The following is a 26,417-nucleotide window of genomic DNA, read 5'->3' on the forward strand; positions in this document are numbered from 1 at the left end:
TAAGAGATCCCACGTGCCTGTCCCACATTTTCCTGAATTCAGATACAGCCTTTGTCTCTACCATCTCTATCAGGACCATCCTGTGCCCTTTCACTCTGTCGTTTCCTTTCAATTGAGACTCGCTTAAATACCATTTAGGTATTTAAACGTCTCTACCATATCTCCCCTCTCCCGTCTATATTCCAAAGTATATATATTGAGATCTTTGAATCTGTTCCTGTACGCCATTTTAGTAGCCTTCCCCTAGACCGAAGGTGCGGTGTCCGGAATTGAACACAATATTCTAAATTAGCTCTCACCAGTCTTATACAGGGGCATCAATACCTCCTTTTTCCTACTGGCCATCCCTCTCCCTATACATGCTAGCACCCTTCTAGTTTTTGTCGTCGCCTTTTCAACCTGTTTGGCCACCTTAAGATCACCACATACTGTCACACGCAGGTCCTACTCCTCTTTCATGCACATTTCATGCACAAAAGTTCTTCACTTCCTAACTGTACCATTCCCTTGGATTTTTACAGCCCAAGTGCATTTCTTAGCATTAAAACTTAGCTGCCAAATTTCAGACCATTCCTCAAGCTTCACAAAGATGATAAGAATGCATGTATTTTTGTGACTCAAATTCAGGTGTGTGCAAGGGGGTAGATTGCATGCAGAGTTGCAGTTTATATATTACATTACATTAGGGATTTCTATTCCGCCATTACCTTGCGGTTCAAGGCGGCTTACAAAAGATTTATAAACGGGGGTTACAATGGGAGAACAATTGATTTACTAGAGTAGTGAAGAGTAGATCTTTTGACATTTCTCGGGTAGTTAAGAGTAAGGCGGCTTACAAAAGATTATAAAAGGGGGTTACAATGGAAGCACAATTGTCATTACTAGGGTAGTAAAGAGTAGATCATTTGTCATTTTTAGAGTTGTATTACTTTATAATATGTGGAAACACGTACATCTACTCCTGAGCAGGTATAAAATTCTGCCGTTTCATTTTAGCTGTGATTTGTGCAGCATTTATGGAGCAATTTGTGTCTTTATAAAAATAAGTTTAAAATTGTTACTTGATTAACTTCTCAACCTGCGTGACCTTATAATAGTTCTTTTGAGGATGATTTTATAAACCATTATTATGTGTATATGTGCCCTTATACGAACAGATCATATCTGAAAATATATAGGATGCAAACTAGTAGGTAGTTGAACAGCAGGTGTGGAATTTTCACTTTTCAATGCCAGTTTATGCAAGTCCAAAACCCAACGAGGATTTCTAAAATGATATTGAGAAAAATGGGGTTTTATGGATGAGGCGCACTATGCATCTATCCTATACACAGATGTGCCAATATTGGATGCCTATACCTCTAACTTATGCATTTGTCCTAGACATGGCAAAACCAGAATAGCCTAGAGTGTCTGGGCGAAATGTATAAGCTATAAGTATAGACACCAATATTCTGCACTTATGCATGAGACTAGATTCAGTAAATGGCACCTGAATTTGGATGCTGAAAAATTGCATGCCAGTTGCTATTGTATAAATAGGGCTCTAAGTTGGGTGCCATTTACAGAATAGAATGTAGTGCTGGGATCTGCACCCAATACAGACTGAAACCTGGTATAAATCTTTGCACATAAATTAGGTTCAATTCCCATGAATACTATACTATTGTGCACATCTTTAGTGAATGCTCTTAATCAGCCCAAAGCCTCACCCCCTTTTAAGTTACATGCTAAACAATTTGCACACATATCTTTACAGAGTAATGTGTAGTAAGATGCACACATAAATTCAAATTGTAGCCAATTAACATCAATGCAATACAATCCTGATCATCCAGCATCCCCGACAGACCCCCCCCCCCAAAGTGACATTATCATGTCACTATTAAGCGGTGTGTGTCTTCCTGTTTTCTGGCTTCACATGCTGTATTATGAAATATAGTGCTCTGTGGGCCCAGGACTTCATGTATCTGGAAGAATGCCTCTGTATTGCTCCACAGTATGACCTCACCTTGGGTATTGTGTTCAGTTTTGGTCACTGTATCTCAAAACAGATAACAGAACTAGAAAAAGTTCAAAGAAGAAGGACCAAGATTGTAAAGGGGTTGGAACTCCTCACATACGAGGAAAGACTAAAAAGGTTAGGGCTCCTCAGCTTGGAAAAAAGAGACAGATGAGGGGAGATATGATTGAAGTCTACAAAATCCTGAGTGGTGTAGAATGAATATAAGTGGACAGGCCATCGTGAGGATAGGCTACTGGGCTAGATGGACCATTGGGCTGACCCAGTAAGGCATAGGGCTCCTTTTATCAAGGTGCGCTATGGGTGTTAGCGCATCGGACATTTCATCACACGATAACCCCCGCGACAGCCTAAAATCCTAACGCCTCATCAATGGAGGCGTTAGGTACTAGCGCGGCAGGTGGTTTAACACGCGGTATTCCGCGCGTTAAATCACTACCGTGCCTTTGTAAAAGGACCCCATAGCTAAGAAGCTTTGATTACGTTCATAAAAATATAGTCCTATATCCAAGTTTCCATGCTTATTTATTATTTGATTTGCTGCCCTTTGGCACAGCCATCTGAGCATTTCACAGTCTAATTTAATTAGATACTCGAAATATACAAATATTCACATTATGTAGCATCTTTTTTGATATACCTTGGCACAGCATCTCTTAAAACATTCAGTAGCTCTTCAGATATGCACCTTTCTTAATTAATGGGAAAATGTCAGTGGGTGGGAGGATCCTCTCTCATCACCCATTCCTTTCACTGTAGTAACAACTCAAAAGTATTTTCAGCAATGACCAAATAAACTGTGGTTCATAAAGTATATTTTGTTGGGTTCTAAGATAGGGCATCTATTTTTTAAGTCTTTTACAGTCAACCTTCTATTCCAGCAAGACCATCCTATCATAAGCAATACCAAGTCAGAGGCTAGAGTAAATAGAGATAACCTGCTCCAGAGCTGTAAAACTGTTTAGGAAATCTTCCTCTTCTATTCCAAATTTTGTATACTGGTGAACATAAGCCCTAAAGAAAGAAAGAAAAAAAAAAAAAAAAAAAAGAGACAAAAGTTTTAGTGAAAACATCAGGCAAAGAATAGTTTGCACATGTCAGAAAGATGGTCAATCATTTTCAAAATTGCCAAAACTGAACCAAGTGCAGAAATACCGTTCATCTGATTAATGCAGTCTGTGAGAATGGTATATTATTCTATTTCAGGGGTGGGGGCAATTTTGTTACACATTTCCTATTCTTTCGGTAGGGGTGCAGTAGAATTCCTTACCTGTAACAGAAGTTCTTAGTAACAATTAAATTAAGCAATTCATCAAATTAAAATAAAACTTGAACCTTGATAGAAGAATGCCACCAAACAAATGAGCAATGCTATCCTCATCAGACAGCTGCTCTTCTACAGCTCAGGAGAGCTTCAGCGGGGCTTCCTGAGCATGGAAAGTGGTTTCCCTGATTGTAATCATACTTCTTGTGGCTTAGTCTGTACAGTAATAGGCTAAATTATCAATTATATTGGATTATGGGGCTTATTTTCAAAACAGACAGGCGTCCAAAAGACTGCATAAACCAGCACTTGGACATCTTACTAGTCAAAATGTCCAAGGAGAAATTAGGTTTTACTAATTTTCTTTCTTTTAGTCCCTCCAGACTGGCACAGACGGATGAGTTTATGCTTCTCTACCAGGAGGTAGAGACACTGACTTTTGGCAGTAGTACAATCATCTACCTGACAAATCAGCTACCTGACAAATAGCCAAACAGGATCTAACTAAGAACTTAAGAACCATGAACTATAAACACAACTCCCCATGGAAATGGAGAAGACAAAATAGTTGTCCGGATTGGACAGGGAGACACTGTTGGATACTGACTAGGACAAAAAAACCTTCAAAGTGTCCTCATAGGTTGCCAACTAAGCCAGATGAACCAAACGCCGCTGCTCCTATTACACTTCCCAAAACCAAGAAAAAGTATCAGGAAAACTGACTCTGCGAAAAACTGAGCAAAACGATAAGGCGGGTTCTGTACAGGTCTGGAGGGACTAAAAGAAAGAAAATGAGCAGGTAAGAACCTAATTTCTCCTTCTTTATCATCCCTCCAGACCGGCACAGACAGATCCCATCATGCAGTACCCATCATGGGTGGGACCCCCGGAGGGTCGCCACAAAGACACACTCACCAAACAGCGCATCCCGATGCACCTGAATGTCCACATGGTAATGGCGAAGAATAGAATGGAGAGAAGATCCCGTATCAATTATATCTTACTCTCGCGTTCTATGTTTGCGGAGGCCACTGATTCCAAGCTCAGTCCTATTGAGATATCTGATCATGCTGAGTGGCAACTCCATCGGTTGGTGGGGGTTCCACGGGGATGGCGTTTTCCCAGTTATCTTTACAAGGATAGTAAGTTTCATGCTCATCTTGTGGCTCAGTGGCATTTATTCCAGGAGACTAATGTGGCTCACTTCGACACCCCGTCCTTGGTCTGGGAGATGGCTAAGGCTGTTCTTCGGGGAGAAATTATCTCCTATGTTAGTTTTCAGCGTAAGGTGCGTCAGAGGGGGCTGCTTCATTTGGAGCATTTGGTTTCATCACTCAGTCGTCGCTATGGCTACACGCATGCTCTTTCTGACCGGGCCCGGTTACTGGAGGCCCAGTGCTCACTTAATTCTCTTTTGCATCTACAGGCCCGCCAGTCTATGGATCATTACCACTTTCACCTTTATCGTTTTGCATCAAAAGTAGTAAGCTTTTGGCAAAATTGGTGCAGCAACAGAGGGGTAGTTCACGTATTGCCACCCTGCTGGCAGGGGGATCTACGGTGATGCATGCTGATAAGGATATTAATCGGGTATTTGGGGATTTTTTTGCACAGCTTTATTCTACTCCTGCTGGCCCCCAGTTAGATGGGCAGTTGTATTTATCAGGTCACAATCTTCCGATTACTTTGGCCAAGTCCCAGGAGAAGGTGGAAGCTGAGTTCACGTTGGAGGAGATAGAGAGCGCAATCCAGTCTAGTGCTTTAAGTAAATCCCCTGGGCCTGATGGCATACATGGTGAGTTCTATAAGATCTTACAGGTAGAGATTGCGCCTTTGTTGGCATTGGTGTTTAATGAGGCGGTAGGGTCTGGGGCGCTACCTCGCTATTTGAATACTGCCCAAATTATACTTCTGTTAAAACCAGGGACGGACCCGCTGCACCCCGAGTCCTATAGAACCATTTCTCTATTGAACTTTGAGGCCAAGCTTTTTGCAAAGGTCTTGGCGAATCATTTGGCTATGGAACTACCGAGCCTCATTTCAGATCAGCAGGTTGGTTTCGGGAAAGGTCAAGCTATAGCAAATAATATCCTGCGTATTTTGGCGGCCTTGGAACGGGTGGCACAGGATTATCTCCCTTCCCTGGTGATCAGCTTTGACGCCTAGAAAGCTTTTGACCAGTTGATTTGGTTTTTTTTATTTGCGGTCTTGTGAGCTTATGGCTGTGCACACTCTTTATGCAAATCTTCAGGTGTGGGTGTGGGTGATTGATGCTTTGTCAGATCCATTTCCCATTTGCCGGGGCACGCCAGGGTTGCCTCCTTTCACCTTTATTGTTCATTTTAACGCTGAATCCTCTCATTCGGGACATTCAGGCTAACCTGGAGATTCTGGGGATGGTGGTGGGGGCTCATCATTTCAAAGTGGTGACCTCTGTGGACGACCTCTTAGTTTATCTGACCGATCCTCTGGCATCCTTGCCTGTCCTTTTGGAGAGTTTCCTGGAGTATGGGGATTTTTCCAGCCCAGTGTTTACCCAGCAATTATTCTTTTTATTCATATCCAAGAACTTAAGGAGTGGAGGCCTGGCACTATTAGTTCTTTGTAACATTAAAACTGTTCAGCTACAAATTTCCACACCTCCTTTAACAGAAGTCATGCTTTTTTGGTTTCATGATTTGGCGCTACATGCACTGTTGATATATTTGCCTCCATCACCATCAGTACAAATACAAGAATCTTTTATCTCTTTTCTAGCAGATATAGTTCTTCAATATTCAGATCTAATAATACTTGGTGATTTCAACATTCACTATGACAATCCTCAAAGACCTATTGACTATTGTCTCTCCTCTTTGGCTTCTGAGCTAGGCCTGTCTCAGTTGGTTTCATATCCAACTCATTCAGCAGGTCATATTTTAGATCTAATTTTTGAACATCTTTCTGATTAATGGTCTCATACTGTTCCTAGCACTATTACTGTATCTTGGTCTTATTGATTCTATTATTAAGATGGTTTTTAATAAGGTGTAAAGACCCACTGTTAATCAACACCCTGTCTTTATTACTTGACGTAATTTCCATTCTTTGAATGTATCTCAATTATCGACATTGTCTACACATTTTCCTTCAGATTTTTTATCCCTTCCATTATTTTTGCAAGCTCAGGTTTGGAATGATACTCTTGGTTCAATTATTGAAAGGAAAGTTCCCATTAGGAAAATTAATGTAAATGCTTGGAATAAACCTTGGTATTCCAAGAACTGTCAATTAGTTAAACACAAAATGCATCTCTCAAAACGTAAATGGCGTAAATCCCGTAATTCTTCGGATTTGGATAATTTTCATTTGATTTATAGGGAATATCGTTTACATCCAAAAAAGGAATGAAGTAATTATTACATTGAACAAATCAGATGTGCTCCCAATAAGTCAAGACATCTTTATGCCACACTAAATAAACTTTCTAATGCTAACAGTTCTCCTATGCAAAATTTTACTCTGACATCACAAGACTTAGAGGATTCTAAAACAGAATTCTTATGCCAAACTTTTCCAACATCTCCTCTGAAAAAGGTATTGGTAGCTAATTCTTCATTATCACCTCATACTATAACATTGCAGGTCCCATTATGATCAGAATTTAATTTGCCTACTCAAACATTCCATTAATTCCTAAGGTATTGGAACATGTAGTTTTCCTTCAATTGTCGCAACATTCTGAGAATTCAAATATGTTGCATCCTTTTCAATCCAGTTTTAGGAAATTTCATTCCACAGAGACTTTAATGAATGATTGTTATACTTCTTTAGACCAGGGTAAAAATGGTACTGTTAATATCTTTAGACTTTACTGCAGCTTTTGACTTAGTAAGGTACTCTCTCTTGTTATCCCAGCTTGAATCTTTAGGTTTATTTGGCACTATCTTGAAATGGTTTGAATCTTTCTTAAAGGACAGATCTTCAATTTCACATTCTAGTAAACTTACTAGTAGTGTACCTGAAGAATCGATATTTCTTCCATTTTATTTAACATTTTTCTGAGTCCCTTGGTGGCTAGGATTCAAGAATTTCAAATTAAGAGCTATTTCTATGCGGATGGTTTCTATTGGTGGTTCCTCAAAGATTGAATAGACTTGATTTAGTACCCTTACAGTTCTGTCTTGACATGATTGATAAGTGGACTATAGACAATAAGCTTGTCTTGAATCCTTAAAAAACTACCAGGATTTGGATTACAGGTACTTCTAGTTCACCTACTATAGCACCCACACTCCACAATCTTTGGAAAATATGAGATATTTGGGAGTGCAATTAGATGTTTCTCTATCATTCAAATTCCAATTAACTTCTGTGGTTAAGTCTTGCTTTGCATCATTACGTTAACTTAGATTGATACATCCTTACATAGACAAAACTTGTGAGTCTTTGATAAACAATTTGGTTATCTCAAAGTTGGATTGCTGCAATATTATTTACACTGGTCTTCCAAAAATAGCTCTTAAAAAATTGCAGGCTATCCAAAATACTGCCATTAGAGTATTAACAAACGTCCGTAGATATGACCATGTCACTCTGCTTCTGAAATATTTTCATTGGCTCCGATAAAGTCAAGACTAATGCATATTTTTTGTGGATATCCTGAAAACCTGACCTGACTCCGGCTCTCGAGGACCGGAATTGCCTATATCCGGTCTAGAATATCTCACCTATTGCACTGGAATGCAAATTATTATTGGCAAATGACAGAATGTCTAAATGGATCTGGTTTTCAATCTATAGTTTATTAAGGCTTAATATACCACCTTATATGCAAAGCATGTCAAGATGGTTTATTATCTAATATAATAAAATGCTAGGCCGCGCATGCGCACTCCCATCTGCGTGCGTCCGTTTTCCGTGAGATGTACTTAGGTAGGAGTGCGCATGCGCGCTTACGTCACCAGCCGCCGATGCCTCCACAAGCCGGGACTGCAGCCAGCCGCCGATCTCCGTTCCTCCAGCGGGCCAGCGGCCGGGCAGGGTGTCTCGGAGGAGAGGGATCGTGGCCGCTCAGCGCCACCACCGAGGAGCCCAGCAACTTTCCGCCCCGGATCGGGACCCGAGTCCTTTGCCGCCCCCCCCCTTCCCTTCCCGCGGATCCGACTACCTTGGCGATTCAAGCAGCGTGTGCAGCAGTCTTCACACGCTGCTTCGGGCCCTTCTACTGCCCTGATTTGCTCTGCCGCGTCTCTGATGATGTCATCAGTGATGTGCCAGAGTAAATCAGGCCAGTAGAAGGACCCGAAGCAGTGTGTGAAGACTGCTGCACACGCTGGAATCGCCAGTTTCGTAGTCTGTACCGCGGGAAGGGAAAGGGGAGTAGAGGAAACACTAATGCTGCTGCAGGGAACTGGTGTGGGGGGAGGGAAATGGAGGGGGAGGGAATGCTGCTTTGGATAGGCAGACAGAGGGAGGAAGGGAGACAGAAAGAAAAGAAGAAAGACACATGGGCAGGAAGATACACAGAAAGACAGAAAGACAAAGGGGGCCAGGGACAGAGACAGACAGAAAGAAAGACAGCGGGATGCGGCAGAGGGAACTTTTCCAATGGGTGCAACTGGGCGGCTGTCTGGAACCTCTGATCAGGGGCAGAGCAAGGTAAGTGTATCATAGGGATAAGAAGGAGGGGGGGGGAGAAAAGGAAGGGACGCCTACTGCTGGACAGGGGGAGAAGGAAAGAGGTGCTGATGGACAGGGGGGGGTGAAGAAAAAGGAACGGAGGCCTAATGTTGGACAGGAGGAGAAGGAAAGAGGTGCTGCTGGACAGGGGGGAGGTAAAACAAAGGGAGAAGGGCTGCTGCTGCATAAGGAGAGCAGTGAAGGGGTGGTGGTGGACACAGTGGAGGTAAAAGGAAGGGAGAATGGACAGGGGGAGCAGGCAAGGGGTGGTGATGGACAGCCAAGGAAAAAGAAATACAGAAATACAGAAAGCAGCTAAGGAGAGAGAGAGAAAGAAATAAATACAGACACACACACATATATTCTAGCACCCGTTAATGTAATGGGCTATAAGACTAGTATATATATAATTTGGGAAAAATTATTACTATTTTTGCAGTCACTGTCTTTACTTACTTTGAGGCAAACATATTCCAAGCTTTTCCCACAATGTTGTCCAGCGGTTTTAGCAAGAACTGGCTGTTACTAACCAAAGTAGCAGACTTCTCATACTTGTTAAAGACTCTAGGTGTTGTCCAAATACTGAAGGCATCATTAGGAGTTAACCAAGATGTGTATAGGCGTGGATCTTTGAAAGCATCTGAGGTGGGTGAATAATGCAAAAACTTGTCAATATTCCAATGAGATCCTGAAGGGTATACAACTATTGCCACCAAATCCCTACTGTGACTTTTACAGAGATACTAACAATTTTCTCTCCTAAGGGAGAAAAATTGTACAACAGTTTGGCAATAAAGGCATATAGACATATATGCTGCACCTATCTTATAAAGGTAACAGATGTGCCTGTATGCCATTGTAAAAGAACTACCCCTAAAGTTCTATTTAGGAAATAAATGAGAGTTGATTTGGGGGGTACCCAACATGTGGCTTTATAATAATAATAATAATTTTATTCTAATATACCGCCAAAGCTGTAATAGTTCAAGGCAGTTTACAATAAGAAGAGCTGGACAATCAGCAATGATAGGCACAATGTAAAGACATTGAATACATGTAAGTAGGATACATAGATAAGAGGAGCTGGAAACAGCGAAAATAGGCACACTGTAAAGACATCGAATATATGTAAGCAGAGTACTGAGAAGGCTTGAGAGTTCTTGGTTACAAATCGGTTAGAGCAGTGTTCTTCAACCTTTTTACACCTGTGGACCGGCAGAAATAAAAGAATTATTTTGTGGACCGGCAAACTACTAGGACTAAAATTAAAAAACCCAGTTTACGCCCCATCTCTGCGAGCTCGGTCCCCGCAAACCATCTGATCCCATATACACAAGCCGCAATTATGATTTTATATTGAACGTATTTTATTAAAGTATAAAAAGAAACAATATTCTGAACAATTGTGATTTTATAAAATACAAATATACAGAGCATGGACCAACAAAACCCCTGTCTCCCCTCCCCTTCACATATATCCCCTCTACTATCAAGAAAACTGAACAAGCCAAGTTATTATAGAATGCTACATAGAAATATCATGCTAACAGAATACTGCAGTCCCCAGTTATGTCTCTAGCAGGATATATATTTCAAATCTGATATATTCTAATGACAAAATAGAAATAAAATTATTTTTTTCTACCTTTTGTTGTCTCTGGTTTCTGCTTTCATCTTCTTTTCACTCTTTTCCTTCCAGCATCTGCCCGTTCCATCCAATGTCTGCCCTCTCCCCCTTCCATATGTATCTGACTTCTTTCTATGCCCCTCTTCCCTGTCCATCCAGCCTGTTTCTCCTCTCTCCTTTTTACATCATTCATTCCAGCTTCACTACCTTCTTCATTTTTATCTCTCCTACACCAGATCTAGCATCTTTATCCCTCTCTCATTTCTCTGCTGACTCCTTTTCCAGCATCAATGTCTCTCTACTTTCTCATTCCTCTCTCTCCCCTTTCTCTCATCTGATCTCTCCATTCCACCCTGACCCCCTTCCCCTCCTGTAATCTCCCTGCCAGCTGTTTCCTTCCTTTTTTCTTTCTCCCTTCCCTCCTTCCTTTTTTCCTTCTCCCTTCACTCCTCCCTCTATCCAACATTAACTCTCTTCCCATCCCTTTTCCTCCTCCCCTTCCAGCAGCATCTCTCCTTCTTCTCCCTTCCCTCCTCCCTCTATCCAACATTAACTCTCTTCTCTTCCCATCCCTTTCCCTTCCCAGCAGCATCTCTCCTTCTAACTCTCTCCAAGTCCAGTAACAGCTCTCCCTTTATCCAGCAGCTTCCCTGCCTCCTACAGTGGCTGTCTCCCCTTCCAGCAGCTCTCAGTACTTGCCTGCAGGAAGTTGCCGGTAAATCACTGCCCTGCAAATAGGAGAGCTGATGGGAGGGGAGACAGCCACTGTGAAGGCTCCCCAGGATCTTGCTCGCACACACTGACCATCTCCCTCCACCTGCACCTGAATCTGCAGTTCTCTCCGTTCTAATCGCAACTTCCCCGCGGCCCTCTTCAGCAACTCGGCAGGGGCGGCGATCAAGACAGGCTGCCAACGTCGGGACTTTCACTCTCTGAGTCCCGCCTATTTTGTTTCAACTTCCTGTTTCCGAACAGGCGAGACTCAGAGAGGGAAGGCCCCGACGTCGGCAGCCTGTCTTAATCGCCTGAGGCTGGGAGGAACATTAGTCAGCAGGAACCGCAGTCGGCAGGAAATTTAACTGCCGACTTGATCTCGCTGGCCATGCGCGGACCGGCAGAAATTTTCTGCGGACCGACATTGGTCCGCAGACCGGCGGTTGAAGAACTGTGGGTTAGAGTATAAAGAGATAGGGCTTTAAGAGTTCTTAGGTTACCAATTTTGTTGTACAAGTTTGTTTTTACTAGTTTTTTAAAACTTAGATAGGATGAGGAGTGTGTAATAATGTTACCCAGCCAATTGTTCAGATGACCTTTTATAAGGCTGAACAAGCAAGAGCAGTTGAATGGTTTGAAACCATCGCCTCAAAACTTTGGATTGGTATTGAACAAGGGCTGGTGAGGTCTGTGCTACTTACTGTGGTTTCTCAAGCACAGTCATTCACTATTAGACATTTGCCCAACTACAGTGCATACATTTGAAATCTGGGGGCCCCAATGCTCAAAACTCCGGTGCTAGAGGCACCAGTGCACATTTTATAGTGCAAGTTGGTGCTGAAAACTAGCACCCCAAAACAAATGGATGCAAATTTTATGTGCACCAGTAAAGCGAAAGCAAGAGGATGAATGTGACTGATGCATGTAAACAAAAGCTGTGCTTAACACGAAACTCCTGTGTGCATGAGCCAAGCAAAACAGGAAGTACAAGAACACATTGACACCTTCCCCTGTGCCATGAAAAATAAGCCCTCCTCCCAAAAAATTTATTTGCAATTTAAATCCCCTAAGAGGCTCAAACCAAAGTGCAGGAAAACAGCTTGCTCTTGCTCCTGGCTTTGTTTGGACTTGCAGACATGTTTTTCTCTATCAGCACTACAGGTTACATGGGTTTCTTTCTAGAGAATGACATGGTAACAAAATTCATCACTGTTCCCGTGGGAAACAATCCAGTGTAATTCTAGTGTGTATCTCAACCTCAGTCCTTCTACACCAGTATTCTTTAATGCAAGGATTGAGGGTCAGTGGTTGTGCCCATTCATACTCTGATTCTTCCCTCTCTCCTTAACGCAGGGGTGTCAAAGTCCCTCCTCGAGATCCGCAATCCAGTCAGGTTTTCAGGATTTCCCCAATGAATATGCATGAGATCTATTAGCATACAATGAAAGCAGTGCATGCAAATAGATCTCATGTATATTCATTGGGGAAATCTTGAAAACCCGACTGGATTGCGGCCCTCGAGGAGGGCCTTTGAGACCCCTGCCTTAAAGAATGACATGTAAAAGGTTTCTCGCAGTTATCCACGGGGACAGGACCCGTGATGAATTTTGTCACCATGTCATTGTCTACTTCTTTCTCCTTTCAAAAGAAACCAAAAACTGACAATTTAATGCAAAAAATGCAGAAGAATTCCTTTCTTCAAAATAAGAACACCATCCCCAACCTAGTGGGTATGTTTTCACTGTTAAGGCCAGAACTAGTTCTGCCCTGTCTTCTGAGCATTTGGAGTGACTACATAATCTGCTTATTTGAATCCATTTCAATGCATTTAAATACAATTTGTGATCTTCAGCACAAAAATTAGCACATAGGCTGGAGGGTTTTGCACTTGCTGCACACATTAACATGTGTATAGTTCTAGCACTATTTGTGCCTAGCGCCAGCATTAGATTTTGTTCTCCTTCATATCACATTTATCACAGTCATATCAGCCGATTTACCATAGACCTCAGAACCACCACTCCTCCATCCATACAGGGGAGCTTACTGTGCCAGTCCTCATTGGTCAAAGGTTTTACAGCTTTTACATTTATATGACTTTTCCACGTCACGTTCTCAATTCTTAATACTTATTTTAATCTTTAAATTTTAATTTTTTAATTAAACTTTCACTTATCTTATAATGATGTAACTTTCTTTGATTTAGCGTTTAGCGGTTGGACCCGACATGTTTCGTCTCAGCTTCGTCAGGGATCCACTCATTACCGCTATCATCCAACCTGCTCATTCATACATCTGTTCTATTGCAGATATGAGGAATTCAGAAAACGTCTAAAAACTCAATTGTTCCTAAAGTATCTAGACAACTGACCCACTCATCTTCTTTCTCCTCCATAGTGATTCCTCTGTCCTATTAATCTCTTTCTCCTCAACAATGCATTTCCGGTCCTATTAACTCTCCTCTTCCCCCCTCTTAAATTCAATCAATTTGTACCTCGCTTAATCTATTGTAAACTGCATAGAACTTAACGGTATTGCGGTATATAAACTGTTATTATTATTATTATTGGTATCTGACTCCAGAGCACTTGTGCCATTGGTACTGACAGTTCTCCTCAACCTGCTGGAGACAATATGGACTAAAGTCTAAAGGGCATTTTTTGGTGGTCCTGTCCAAAAGCTAAAGCCTTTTGGAAGATTATTCAAATTTAAGATACCAGTAAATAGGATAACCGAGCTTTGTATCCTTTGGGACTCACACACTATATAGGAATATTCCTGGTTCAACAATTTCTCAAACATCCATGGTTTTGACATTGCTTAAATGCAACGACACTGACCTTAGCTGCTGCTTAGAAGGAGCTGGGAATCCTCTCCTTAGATAAGAGGCAAGTTAAACTGGAGACATTAGGAAAGATTAGGTTCTTACCTCAGAAATCTCCTTTCTAGTAGACACATTATTCCTGATCCTTATGGCAGTCAAAACCTGGTCACATCTGGATTTGTAACTATGGTGCGCTTATTAATCTTAGGCCCAAAAAGCAGTTATTTACTGTAACAGGTGTTATCCGGAGACAGCAAGCAGATATTCTCACATATGGGTGACATCGTCCATGCAGCCCGGTACGGACAGTATGAAAAGTGAACTGTCACTTTAAGTTTTTAGAAACTTCATGACTGCCTGCACCGCACATGTGTGAGTGCTTTCCCGACTGACGCCCGCTCGTGGTACTTCAGTTCTGTAAGCAAGTTAAGAAGTCAACAAGGGGAGGTGGGCAGGATATGAAAGTATCTGCTTGCTGTCTCCGGATAACACCTGTTACGGTAAGTAACTGTGCTTTATCCTAGGACAGATACAACAATAAGGCAGGAATAGTCAAAAAGGTTCACAAAGGGGGCGCTCAGGATCAAAACTGTGCACACCACACAAACCGCATGAAAACTAACGAAATGATCTCAAATTTTAAGGGTGCTCTCAGTGTGAACAAGCAGCAACAGGAGACAAGCTCCGACACTTCATAACTCAGGTAGAGGTAATATACCCCCATCTGCACACCATCACTGAGCACCCAGGGTGTGCAATAAATCAAGGTGAGAACGTTCACAAATCAAAAACGAGTGAATCAACTAAGTGAGTAACAGGTGAGACCTGAGCGACCCCTTAATGAACCCTACCAGCCAAAACCCCAGCAAAAAATCAGAAAAACGATAACTTAACTGAAGAATGAAGAAGAAACTCATCTCTGAAGCACAAAATTAAAGCGCATCCGGATAACAGGTTCAACCGAGCTGGTTTTGGGGAAGAACCCTTCTTCAGGAACCCATGAATCCGACAAAGAAAAATGAGGGCGGCTAATTATAGGTTATATAGAAGAAACCATCAGTCCAGAGACTATGGCTGAGCCACTGAACTAAGCTGGAGGAAAAAGAAAAAGAAACTTTCTATAAAGGATGTAGTGGCCTCCTTCTCCCCTACAGCCACTCCCAAACCTCTGGGTCTTGGAACCAAACGGAGATGAAGTAAAAAGTTTTGTGGTGAATGTTCATGAACGAACAGGTGTAGGGAAAAATAGTTGGAGTAAATGGATGCCTTCTGGAAGGTAACCTTGATGGTACAGTGGAAGACATGTTTCAAGAAAAAACTCAATTGATTCTGCTTCAAAAATAAAGCAGTGCAAGATTATGATATGGGAGGCATCTAACTTACAGGTTCTACACCTCTTAAATCCTGTGATGTTCGTATATCCATGTATCCCAGCAGCAGGGAAAAAAACCACCTTACAGGCTCTATACCCCACTGGTGGAATCCTGAAGCAGTTACAGCCTGATTGATGCATGCCAATTTATGAGTATTCTTGCTGAAAACATGTGAAGAAATCATGAAAAAAGAAACCTTTCAGGAGGACTGTGAAAGGTTGGTTGATATGAGAGACTAATGTTGATGGTATACTGAAGGCAAGTTCCAATTGATCTAGAAGAATTGGGCAGAGTTATGAACAAATTCCAGCGAATCAGTTCAAGGCCTCTAGCATATTTCCGTCTACAGGATGCTATGGAGTTTTGATAAAGGCGATGCCCAAACTTGTAGGAAAATATTTTTTTGAGGGTCGATTCCACCAATAATGAATGATGTGGAAGTTGAGGACTATCAAATCCTGGAGTAGAGAAAATTCTATAAAGCTAATTCATCTTCCCCAGAGCAACCTTGATGGATAAAGGCATTTCTCAGTTTTTGAAAAGGATCTGTTTAAACATTTCATGCAATGGCAATTTGAAGAGTTCTTTGGAAGGCCCATTAAAGTTCAATATATTTTGAAATTCAGCATATAATGACGCATCAGTCTCCACTAAAACATACAAGTCTTTGCACAACTGGTTAATGTAAGCAGCAAATGAAACTTCCTCAGGAGAGGATCTTCTTCAGGGAAGTGCTGCACCAACAGACTCAGGCACAAAAAAAGAAAAACCACACTCCGAGTCAGACTTTGAATCAGAGAAAACCTCTGGGAAAAAATATGTAGAAGAAGCTCTGTGACATTTTCGGTACCAGTCTGATGAAGAGGCAGAAGAGGATCAATGAACTTCCCGATGCCTCTTTAAAAGAGGAGGTCGATGAAAGGAGGAACTCCGATGTCTTAGTCTGGAATACCTCACAGAAGAAGAGGACTTATGGCCCGAAGTAGCAGCTCGAAATCTTGAAGGAGAGAAGAAGTAGAACTTCAATGCGAAGAACCATGCCTGGAGGAAGAATGGCGTTGAGAGGTAGAACTATGATGACTCATAGAAAATCCCTGAGCAGTATTTTGATGCTGCAATGGATCGGTGGTATTGATACCTTGATGCTTCACAGTGGAATGTTCAGGTTGGGCCTGTACCAAGGGAGTTGATTGTAGGAGACGCATGCAGTGTGACTTTAAAACAGTGGCAATCTCCCTGTGAAAGAATTCAAGTTTCTCCCGGAAAGAATGCACCAGTACTGATGACTCAACAGCCAGTACCGCCAGTGCAGCAGGTTGTCTTGGTATGGGTGCCTTGGTAGAGGACACACTCCGAATAGAGGATACCACCTGTAGATCAGCAGAATGATGACAAAGTCTTTTAGCCTGCATCAAGAAACTCAATGCCGTCAAGGCCTGTGACTTGTTGCTGAGCGACATGCACCAGTACTGAAGGCTCACCAGCCAGTATTATCGGTGGAGCAGGTTGTCTTGGAGAGAGTGACCTCAATGAGGATGCACACCTAGGAAGAGAGACAGCCTGCAGATCCTTAGATTGATGGCGTAAATGTGTGGTCTGCATCAAGAGACTCAATGCTGTAGAGACCTGCGATGCTTGCTGGAAAGAGGATGTTTTAGTAACCGGTTTCCCTGATGCTAGAAGATTTCCCGATGTTGATGCCGATGGAGGAGTTTTCAATGGTGATGCTATGAAGTTTTCCCGATGTCCATAGCGGAGCCGAACAGCTTCTCCTATTGAATATGACAGGCTTTAATGGAGTGCTTTTGCAAAGCGGAATACTTAACACAAGACTCAATTCAGTTATCAGGGCCCAAACACTGAAGACACCAATTATGGGGGTTGGTTATCAAAATAGGCCTCTGACACCTACAGTACTTTTTAAACCCCATCTTAGGTTTCGACATGGGAAAATGGTGAACGAAATTCCCACGAAGGGAAAGAACCTCAAATCCAAAGCCTGAGGTTCTAGAAAAATAAAATAAATATATTTTTACTTTTTTTTTTTTTTTAACTTAGTAAAATACAAAACTAGAAAACACAATGGAAAAGAAATGCGAAGCAGGAAGGCAATGCCAACTGAATGGAGTCCAATCAAGAGAGACTTCTTTGCTCTACAGAAAACGAAGAACTGAGGTACCGTGAGCGGGTGTCAGGCAGGAAGGCACTAACGCAAGTGCAAGCGCAGTGCGAGCAGTCACAAGATTTCTAAAAATTTAAAGTGACAGTTCACTTTTCATATTGTTTGTACCGGGCTCTGTGGATGATGTCACCCATATGTGAGAATATGCTGCCTGTTTCTCCTAGGATAACACTAGAGCCCCGCAATCTGAACCTACAGGGAGCCATCTGCTAGGCCTTTTTCCAATCCTTCTTGCAGGAAGGTAAGCCAGAGATACTGGTGCTGGGTTCGGGTCCTCACTTCTTTGAGTGCACCAAATTTAGAAACACTTTCAGGCTTTCATATAAGTGGTTAGAGTCACTTTCTTTCTACATCTTAGAAGGGTGGAGACCACTTCATTCGAATAGCCTTTGTGTACTAGCACCATGCACTCAAGAGCATGCCATAAGACCAAAGCGTTCCAGATCCTGTAGGGCAATTGGGCCCTGCATGAGCAGTTGAGGATGATATGGAAGTCCAAGATCTTAATCCCTTTGGAGAAGGACCAGGTCTGCATACTATGGTTGCCTCAGCCAATCTGGAGCTACTAGAAACACTAGCCCTTGGTACGTCATGATCTTGCACAGAAGTCTGCCTATCATGACCCATGGAGTAAAGATGTAAAGAAATCCTGCCTTTGGCTAAGCCTGCACCAGGGCATGCAGGCCTTCGTTTTCTGTCTCGTATCTTCAACTGAAAACCAAGCTGCCTACTTGTTGGCCACCGATGCCATCAGATTGAATGTAGGGTGCTCCCGCCAACTCACAATGTAGGTGAAGGCTTCCTGAGACAGTGACCACTCCCCGAGATCTAGGATCTTTCGGCTGAAGAAATCCACTTCCACATTGTACACTCCTGCATCATGTGCTGTTGTGAGCACCAAGAGATTTGCTTCCAAGCATAGAGTAGCATTCTTGGTGCCCCCCTGGCAACTGACCTATACTACCGCTTTGTGTTTCCCAAGAAAACTCATATTGTTTTGCTCTGCAACATGCTCCTGAATGCCTGAAGCATCAGGCAGATGGCTCGAAGTTCCAAATGGATGATCAACCACTTCTTCAGAAAAGGGGACCAGCGTCCCTGCACTGGTCACCCTTTGCAATTGGCACCCCAGTTGTATAGGCTCCTGTCCATCATCAAGATCATCCATGTGGAGATGTGAAGGGGAACTCCTCTAGTTAAGAGACTGTGACGTGTTTCTGCTGTCCAAGGCAGGCAGCTGCACCTGAAGCACATCCCTCTGCGGGCACCAGCTTAAGAGGAGTGCATCCTGGAGCAGATACAAGTGTGTCCTTGTTCAGGGGACCATGTCCATGGCCACAACCATTAATCCCAGCACCTGCAAATAACGCCAGGATGTTGGAGTCATCATGCTTCAAAACTCCCATATCTGATGCAGAAGTTTCTCTGCAGGCTTCATAAAGGAACACTTTTGTTTTTCCTTGTGTCAAATCGGACTCCAAGATCTGCGTCAGCTCCAGGTGGCTTTTCCAAAAGTTGACCACCCAGCCCAGCTTCTGTAGCAGCTGAATCACTCTTTGAACAGCCAGGCTGCCTTTGGATTTGGTGGATTTGGACTTGGCTCTTATCAGCCAATCGTCCAGATACAGATATACTTGTATACCCGTTCTGTTCAGGTGTGCTGCAACTACAACCATTTATTTAAGAACATAAGGATTACCGCTGCTGGGTCAGACCAGTGATCCATCCTGCCCAGCACTCCGCTCACGCGGTGGCCCCCAGGTCAAAGACCAGTGCTTTAAATGAGTCCAGCCTCACCTGCGTACATTCCAGTTTAGCAGGAATTTATCCAACTTTGTCTTGAATCCCTGAAGGGTGTTTTCCCCTATAACAGACTCTGGAAAAATGTTCCAGTTTTCTTTCACTCTCTGGGTGAAGAAGAATTTCCTTACGTTTGTACGGAATCTATTCCCTTTCAACTTTAGAGAGTGCCCTCTCATTCTCCCTACCTTGGAGAGGGTGAACAATCTGTCTTTATCTGCTAGTCTATTTCCTTCAGTATTTTGAATGTTTCGATCATGTCCCCTCTTAGTCTCCTCTTTTCAAGGGAGAAGAGGCCCAGTTTCTCCAATCTCTCATTGTACGGCAACTCCTTCAGCCCCTTACCCATTTTAGTTGCTCTTCTCTGGACCCTTTTGAGTAGTACCATGTCCTCCTTCATGTACGGCGACCAGTGCTGGATGCAGTACTCTAGGTGAAGGCGCACCATGGCCCGGTACAGCAGCATGATAACCTTCTCCGATCTGTTCGTGATCCCCTTCTTTATCATTCCTAGCATTCTGTTCGCCCTTTTCGCTGCCGGTTAGTTTTATATTCTGTCCTTCCAAACGAGCTCAGAATGGGTAACAATGTTGACATACATAAAGCATAGACAAACAAATTATGGTTATTTCCATCTTCAGTTAACAACCAGAGTGGATCTAATTCAGCATACATTAGAATACATATGGTTTGAAGGGAGTAACTGGATTTATGGGAAGCGGTAAGTTTTTATTGCTTTCCTGAAGTTCAGAAGCTTTTTGTGGGATCTGATGTGAGAAGGCAGTTGATTCCAATAACTTGGTAGGAAGTGGGAGTAGGAATGGTATCTGGTGAAGGTACATGGTGCCATGGCCTGCCCGAAGAGTAAGGCCATGAACTGGAAGTGTTGCTCCAGCACATGGAAATGCAAAAACTTCCTGTGCTCTGAAAAAATGGGAAATGTGCAGATAGTCCTCTGTCAAATCCAGCGAGGTGAGAAATTCCCCAGGTGCCATTGAAGCAATTACCGACCTCATTGTCTCCATCCAGAAACGGGATATCTGCCTTGAGGTCTAGAATCAGCTTCCAGTTTTCTTAGCTTCTCTTGGGATACAATAAGTATTTGCCAGAGCCTGAGTCTTCCTCTGGTATGCGCTCTATGGTTTCCACATCCAGTTGCTTGGGCTATGACAGCTTTTTCTGGCTTCCCAGCCGGAGAATCCAGAAAAAGGTCCAGGAGGGGATGAAAGAACTTGAACTTGTACCCATCCTGTATAATGTTCAGTACCTAGCAGTATGAAGTGATCTCCGCCATGGTCCCCAATAGGCCGATAACTTCCCTCCGATGCATGAAGGCTCAGCTAATAGCTTTGCATCATAACTGCTTCCTGTAAGCTGTTGCGGAGTGGAATCCTGAAGATTGGGGGCACCTGGCCCCTCCAAATCTTTGTCTGGACCATTGTATATTGGGGAATTGAGACCATGTTCTGTCAGCTGCAGTTGATTCTTTATCTGTGGGAAGAATTGTGAGTTTGTTTAGGTGGGATGTGGAACAATTGAGGGTGGCTCTGGCAATTGTAATTTTGTTCTTGAAGTGTTCTGCTAAGAGGGTGGCTGAGAGGGGGTGGGGTATTGTTAGTGGTCACATAGGGTTTGGTGTCTGTCTGTTAGGTCTTTTAATATTTGGAATAGTTTTTTGGTATCTTGGGTTTCTGTGCCTATTAGATTAGTGTAATGTGTTTTTCTCTTGTCCTTTAGTTGTATAGTTTAGTTTTTTTCCAGGCGGTTTTCATGTGATCTAGATTAGTTTTTCTCCATTTTCTTTCTAGTCGTCTGCATTGTCTTTTAAGTAGGAGTAGTTCATTGTCAAACCATTGATCTGATCTTCTGCTGATTCTAGTTTTGGTTTGTAGTGGAGCTAGTTCATCAAGGATGTTGGTAGTGAGATGAAGTCCTTGGGGTCACAGTCCTGGAATGGCTGTTATTGCGCTCTGGTTGGAATAGAGAGCAAAGGGTGACATGTGTACTACCTTATTCCCCTCAGGCTCAGTTGATTCATAAGGTTATCTGTGACAATTGGGATATCCTCTGTTTACATCCGGGTTTATGTGATCTGCCTCGGTTTGCGTTCACTCGTGGGTGCAATCTAACGGAGACTTTCTCCACTTATAGACGCGATGCTACTGCTAGGGATGCCAAGGTTGGTTAATTTAAATGCAGTGGATGCATTTATTGTGATTATGTGCTGGTTTGTGATCAGGTAGTTGTCCCATCTACTGGGAGAGAATTTGGGTTAAAATCTTAAACGGATTGCAACATGTCTCAAGTAGTCTATGGGATTAAATGCCCCTTTGGGCAGTGGTATATTTGCCACACAAAAGAAAAATCAAATTATGTATTGCTCAGCATTTGAGCAATATTTGGTTGGTAAAACAGGAAACCCTACTGGCAGGCAGCACAACATAATAGAAATCTCTAATGTAATGTAATGTAACATAGAGTAGAGGATTTTATGATTTGTAGTGTTGCTACAGGTAAATCTCCCTAGGGGGGATAATATATCGGAGATTCTACTACAGAAAGAACAGAGGTTTATTTTTGAGTGGGGAACTACAAATCAATGGAATTGAATAAAGAGGTAGAATGGCACGCTTTGTGAGTTCACTGATTGGATTAACTAGGAGCTGGGAGGAGGGATTAAGCAGCATAAGAGCATGTTAGGTTGTCAGGTCTTGTAGTTCAGTTTATTCCTTCCAGAGGGGAGACGTGGTTTTTGAGCCTAGGCTGCAGTTGCTACATGATTAACAAACGTGATTATAGGTATGTGTTATACTGATATAATTTTGAAAAGTAAGAGTGGTATTTGATATATAAGTTAAGGTCAGCATGATAGTGGAATAATGTTTATCTTGTAGAGAGAAAAATACTGTGAAAACCGGAAGTGGCAAAACGTAAGATTGTGTTGGGCTGGCTTGAACATTTTGTCAGTTGTTATTCAAGAGAGAACAAGATCTTATCATGAAAGCAGGAGTTTAATCCATGAAGCACCAGTTTGCCAAGGACATTTTAAATAAAACACTGGACAATGTGGAACTGATTATCCAGGTTTTCGGGGCAACAAGGGCATTTGCCTGGGTTGTCTGTTGAAATAGGTGTTTGTTATAAGTCAGAGGGTAGTATATTCAATATATTTATAATATTTATGAAAAAAGTAAGGTTGATGAATAAATTATTAATGGTGTGTGCATATATGTATTAGTTCTTCTCTTCTTAGAACATAAGAATTGCCATCTCTGGATTAGACCCTGGGTCCATCTAAATGTATGTTATGTGGTTAAACAAAAAATAGGGGAAGATTTGTATTTGAATATGTCCTATGATTGGGATTCCAATGAATATGCATGAGATCTATTTGCATGCACTGCCTTCATTGTATGCTAATAGATCTCATGCATATTCATTGGGGAAATCCTGAAAACCCGACTGGATTGCAGCCCTCGAGGAGGGACTTTGACACCTCTGCTCTAGATCTTCCAAGTCAAACAAAACTTTATAACAAAATAATGATTTTTTTTCTCACCCACTCTTGCAGTATGTACATCTTTTCCTCGAAGAACAACTAGGTTAGCAAGGGAAGTGTTAAAATTCAATTTCTTTATCACAGACACTTTCGCTGCTCCAGGGATCCTTGAGGAGGGTGAGCGCACCTGCCAATTAATACCTAAATATAAAAGTGAGAATGTTAAATTCAAACAAATCAACAGAAGGATAAGACCATTTTACATACATATATCATGGGAATTTTTTTGTATTAGACAAAGATTTTTCCTGTTCATAAATTACAACAGTTTACTTATAATATTCTTTTTCAATTCTATCATTCTAATGTGTAAATATGATATCATTACTCCAGCTACAACAAATGGAGTAAATCTTTGTGGATTGAGTAACAATTTAACGTAGGAAAGAAAGATTAGGTTTTTATCTCGGTAATCTTCTTTCTTGTAGATGTGTTTAGTGGTCCTGTCTTGTATCTGAACTAGCAAGTTGCTTGCATAAAACTGTCAATCATGTTTTCAACTCCACATCCTTCCCAGGGAGCTGTTCCTGCCCCCTCAGTTTGTACAAAAACAATCAAGTAGCAGGAAATAGGGAAAAATCCCAAACACTACAATTTTGTTCTGCTCTGTACCAAACATAAGAAATAACATAACATCCAGACTTGAGTATCCAGCACCAATTATGCATGGAGCTCATAGCTACTCGCTTAACCTATTGTTATTAAGTAGAGACTGAAGCCAGGCTGTATAGTCATGAGGATTTACCTATGTATCATCTTTCTTCTTTTTTCAACTTCTAAGCTCCTCTGAGAGAAAGAAAATTCTTCAAATCAAGACTAATCCTAAGGCAGAAGGCAGGCAAAACCCATACACAGGGCTTCAGGACCACTAGACCCATCTATAAGAAACAAGATTACCAAGGTAAGAACCTAATCTTTCTTTCTAGTGCAATGTGTCTACTAGTCCTGAACGGTAGGGACGAAACAAAGCAGTCCCCAGAATCTAGGGCAGGCCCACTGAGTTTGCCTCCAAAACAGAGGACCCGAAAGTGGCGTCTTTCCTGGCTGCTACATCCACTCTATAGAACTTGATAAAGGTTTGAAGGGTAGACCATGTAGCTTCTCTACAAACCTCATCAGGCGACATGGCCCTAATCTCAGCCTAAGAGGCAACAACCCCTCCAGTGGAGTGCGCTTTCAACACAATCGGTAGCTGTTCACCACACCCACATAGGCACAAGAAATGGCCATTTTAATCCATCTAGAAAATTGAGGCTCTAGATGCCAGCCTCCCTTTGTTGGCATTACTGGTCAGAACAAAAAGATGATAAAACTCATTGGTAACTTCGAGGTACCGAAGAAGCACTCACTTGACATTCAGCAAAAGCAATGCTTTATCCTTTTTCTTAGACCCCATAGGGCAGAAAATGGGCAAACAGACTTCCTGATTGACAGGGAAGGACAAGACTACTTTCAGTAAGGATGGAACTGTAAGGAGATCCCTGCTTCCAAGATCCTAAGGAACGGCTCCTTGCAGGAAAGAGCTTGTAACTCGGAAACCCATCTTGCAAATGTAATCGCCACCAGAAACACTGTCTTGACTGTAAGATCCAAAAGGGAAGCCTTCCATAAGGGCTCATACAAAACAGTACTGAGACCTTGCAACATGATGTTAAGGTTCCAGGAAGGGAAAGGGGAATGCACTGGAGGGCGCAACAACAGAGCCCCTTTTAATGAACTGGGCGACATATGGGTGAGAGGTCAAGGAGCCTTGTTACCCACAAGTCTGGAAACGGGAAAGGCCTGCTATCTGCACTTTCAGAGAACCTACCGACAGTCCCTTCTGAAGTCCCTCCTGCAAAAAGTCCAGGACAACCGAAATCGGAGCTTGCCAGGGCTCTATATCTTTCACTGCACATCAGCTCTGAAAGGACTTCCAGGCCTTAGCATAGACTGCCACTTTAGACAGCTTCTTAGCTCTGAGCAAGGTGGTAATGACCACAGTCAAATAATCCTTGCTTAGGGAAACCCACTCAAGAGCCATGCCATAAATCCCAAAGTGTTCTGCATTCTCAATAGGAACCGGTCCCCAAGTGAGAAGATCCACTTGGACAGGCAGTCTGAGGCCATTGTCTCTCTGGATACAGATTAGGTCCGCATACCATGGTCCACGAGGTTAATCGGGCACCACTACACCTAAGCAGCCAGGATGGATCACAATCCTGCAAAAGACTCGACCAACCGAGCATGGGCTACTGGGGAAACATGTACAAGAGCTCGTTCTCTGGCCACAGTTGGACTAACATATCCAACCCCTTGCTTCCAAGCCTGTATATTCATCTGTAAAAACAAAGTGTCTTGGTGTTCACCACCAAGGCCATTGGATCCATCTGTGGAGGCCCACACCACTGAACTATGGCATTGAACACCTGTGGACAGTGACCATTCTCACAGGTCGAGAGTCTGCTGACTAAGAAAAAGTCAGCCTGCACATTTTTCAACTTCTGCTATGAGTACAGCCGAGAGAGCCTTCAAATGAGCTTCTGTCCACCAGAAGAGGACTTGAGCTTCTAGGCACAATGGGGTGTGTGTGTGCCTCCTTGTCTATTGACATATGCTACAGCTGTCACATTGTTTGAGAAGACTCAGACTGCCTTGCCTTCCAGATACTTTGCTAGGTCCTGAAGCGCTAGATGAATGGCTCTGAGTTCCATGCAATTTATGGACCACTTCTGCTGAGCCAGAGTCCAACACTCCTGGATTGGGTGTCCATTGCAGTCACCCCTCACCCAACCCATAAAGGCTTTGCATCAGAGGAGATGCAAAGAGGCATGGCCCTGAAAAGGGCAGCTAACCTCAGCCACCACCGTAGGCTACTCTTTGCTGTAGGAAGCCAGGGGAGCGACAGTGGTAGCAAGTCAAACTGTGGGGACCAGCGAGAGAGGAGAGAGCCTTGGAGAGATCTCATATGTGATCTCGCCCAAGGAACCACCTCTATGTTCGCCACCATTAATCCCAGGACCTGCAGATAATGCCACACTGTGTGACCCGGACTCTGAGGTAGCTCTGAAATCTGCTTCTGGAGCTTCAGTCTGCATTGCCCAAGGCCATATCAAACAAGACTCCCAGGTACTCCAGGTGCTGAGTCGGTTCCAGCTGACTCTTCTTGAGATTGATTATCTAGCCCAAGTCATGGAAGAATTGCATCAATCTCAAAAATGCCAGTTTGTCTTCCTCCTTGGACAAAGCTCTTATTAGCCAATCATCCAAAATGTGGTGTATCTGAAACCCAGCTTTGTGGAGGCGTGCTACTACCACTACCTTCACCTTAGAAAAGGTATGAAGTGTTCAGAGAACTGGAAAATGCTGCTCAAGCACATGAAAATTGCAAGTAACTTCTGTGGGCCAGGA

The 26,417-nt window shown here is 42.7% G+C and overlaps 1 protein-coding gene across 3 annotated transcripts in view; it reads right to left on the reverse strand.

The window, feature by feature from the left end:
* Positions 1-2,516: 2,516 nt before the first annotated feature.
* Positions 2,517-26,417, reverse strand: part of TUBD1 (tubulin delta 1) — a 96,443-nt gene continuing 72,542 nt past the window's right edge. For 2 of the 3 annotated variants that reach the window (XM_033921299.1, XM_033921298.1), the window contains exons 7-9: positions 23,028-23,168; positions 9,405-9,588; positions 2,517-3,037 (exon numbers count right to left, since the gene is read on the reverse strand). In XM_033921299.1, the coding sequence (XP_033777190.1) occupies positions 2,935-3,037; positions 9,405-9,588; positions 23,028-23,168 (428 nt within the window). In that variant the 3' untranslated portion in view covers positions 2,517-2,934. The remainder of the gene's footprint in view (positions 3,038-9,404; positions 9,589-23,027; positions 23,169-26,417) is intronic. The other variant, XM_033921297.1, reaches the window with a different exon arrangement.

Source organism: Geotrypetes seraphini, chromosome 15, assembly GCF_902459505.1.
Source record: "Geotrypetes seraphini chromosome 15, aGeoSer1.1, whole genome shotgun sequence".
Classification (NCBI taxonomy): Eukaryota; Metazoa; Chordata; class Amphibia; order Gymnophiona; family Dermophiidae; genus Geotrypetes; species Geotrypetes seraphini.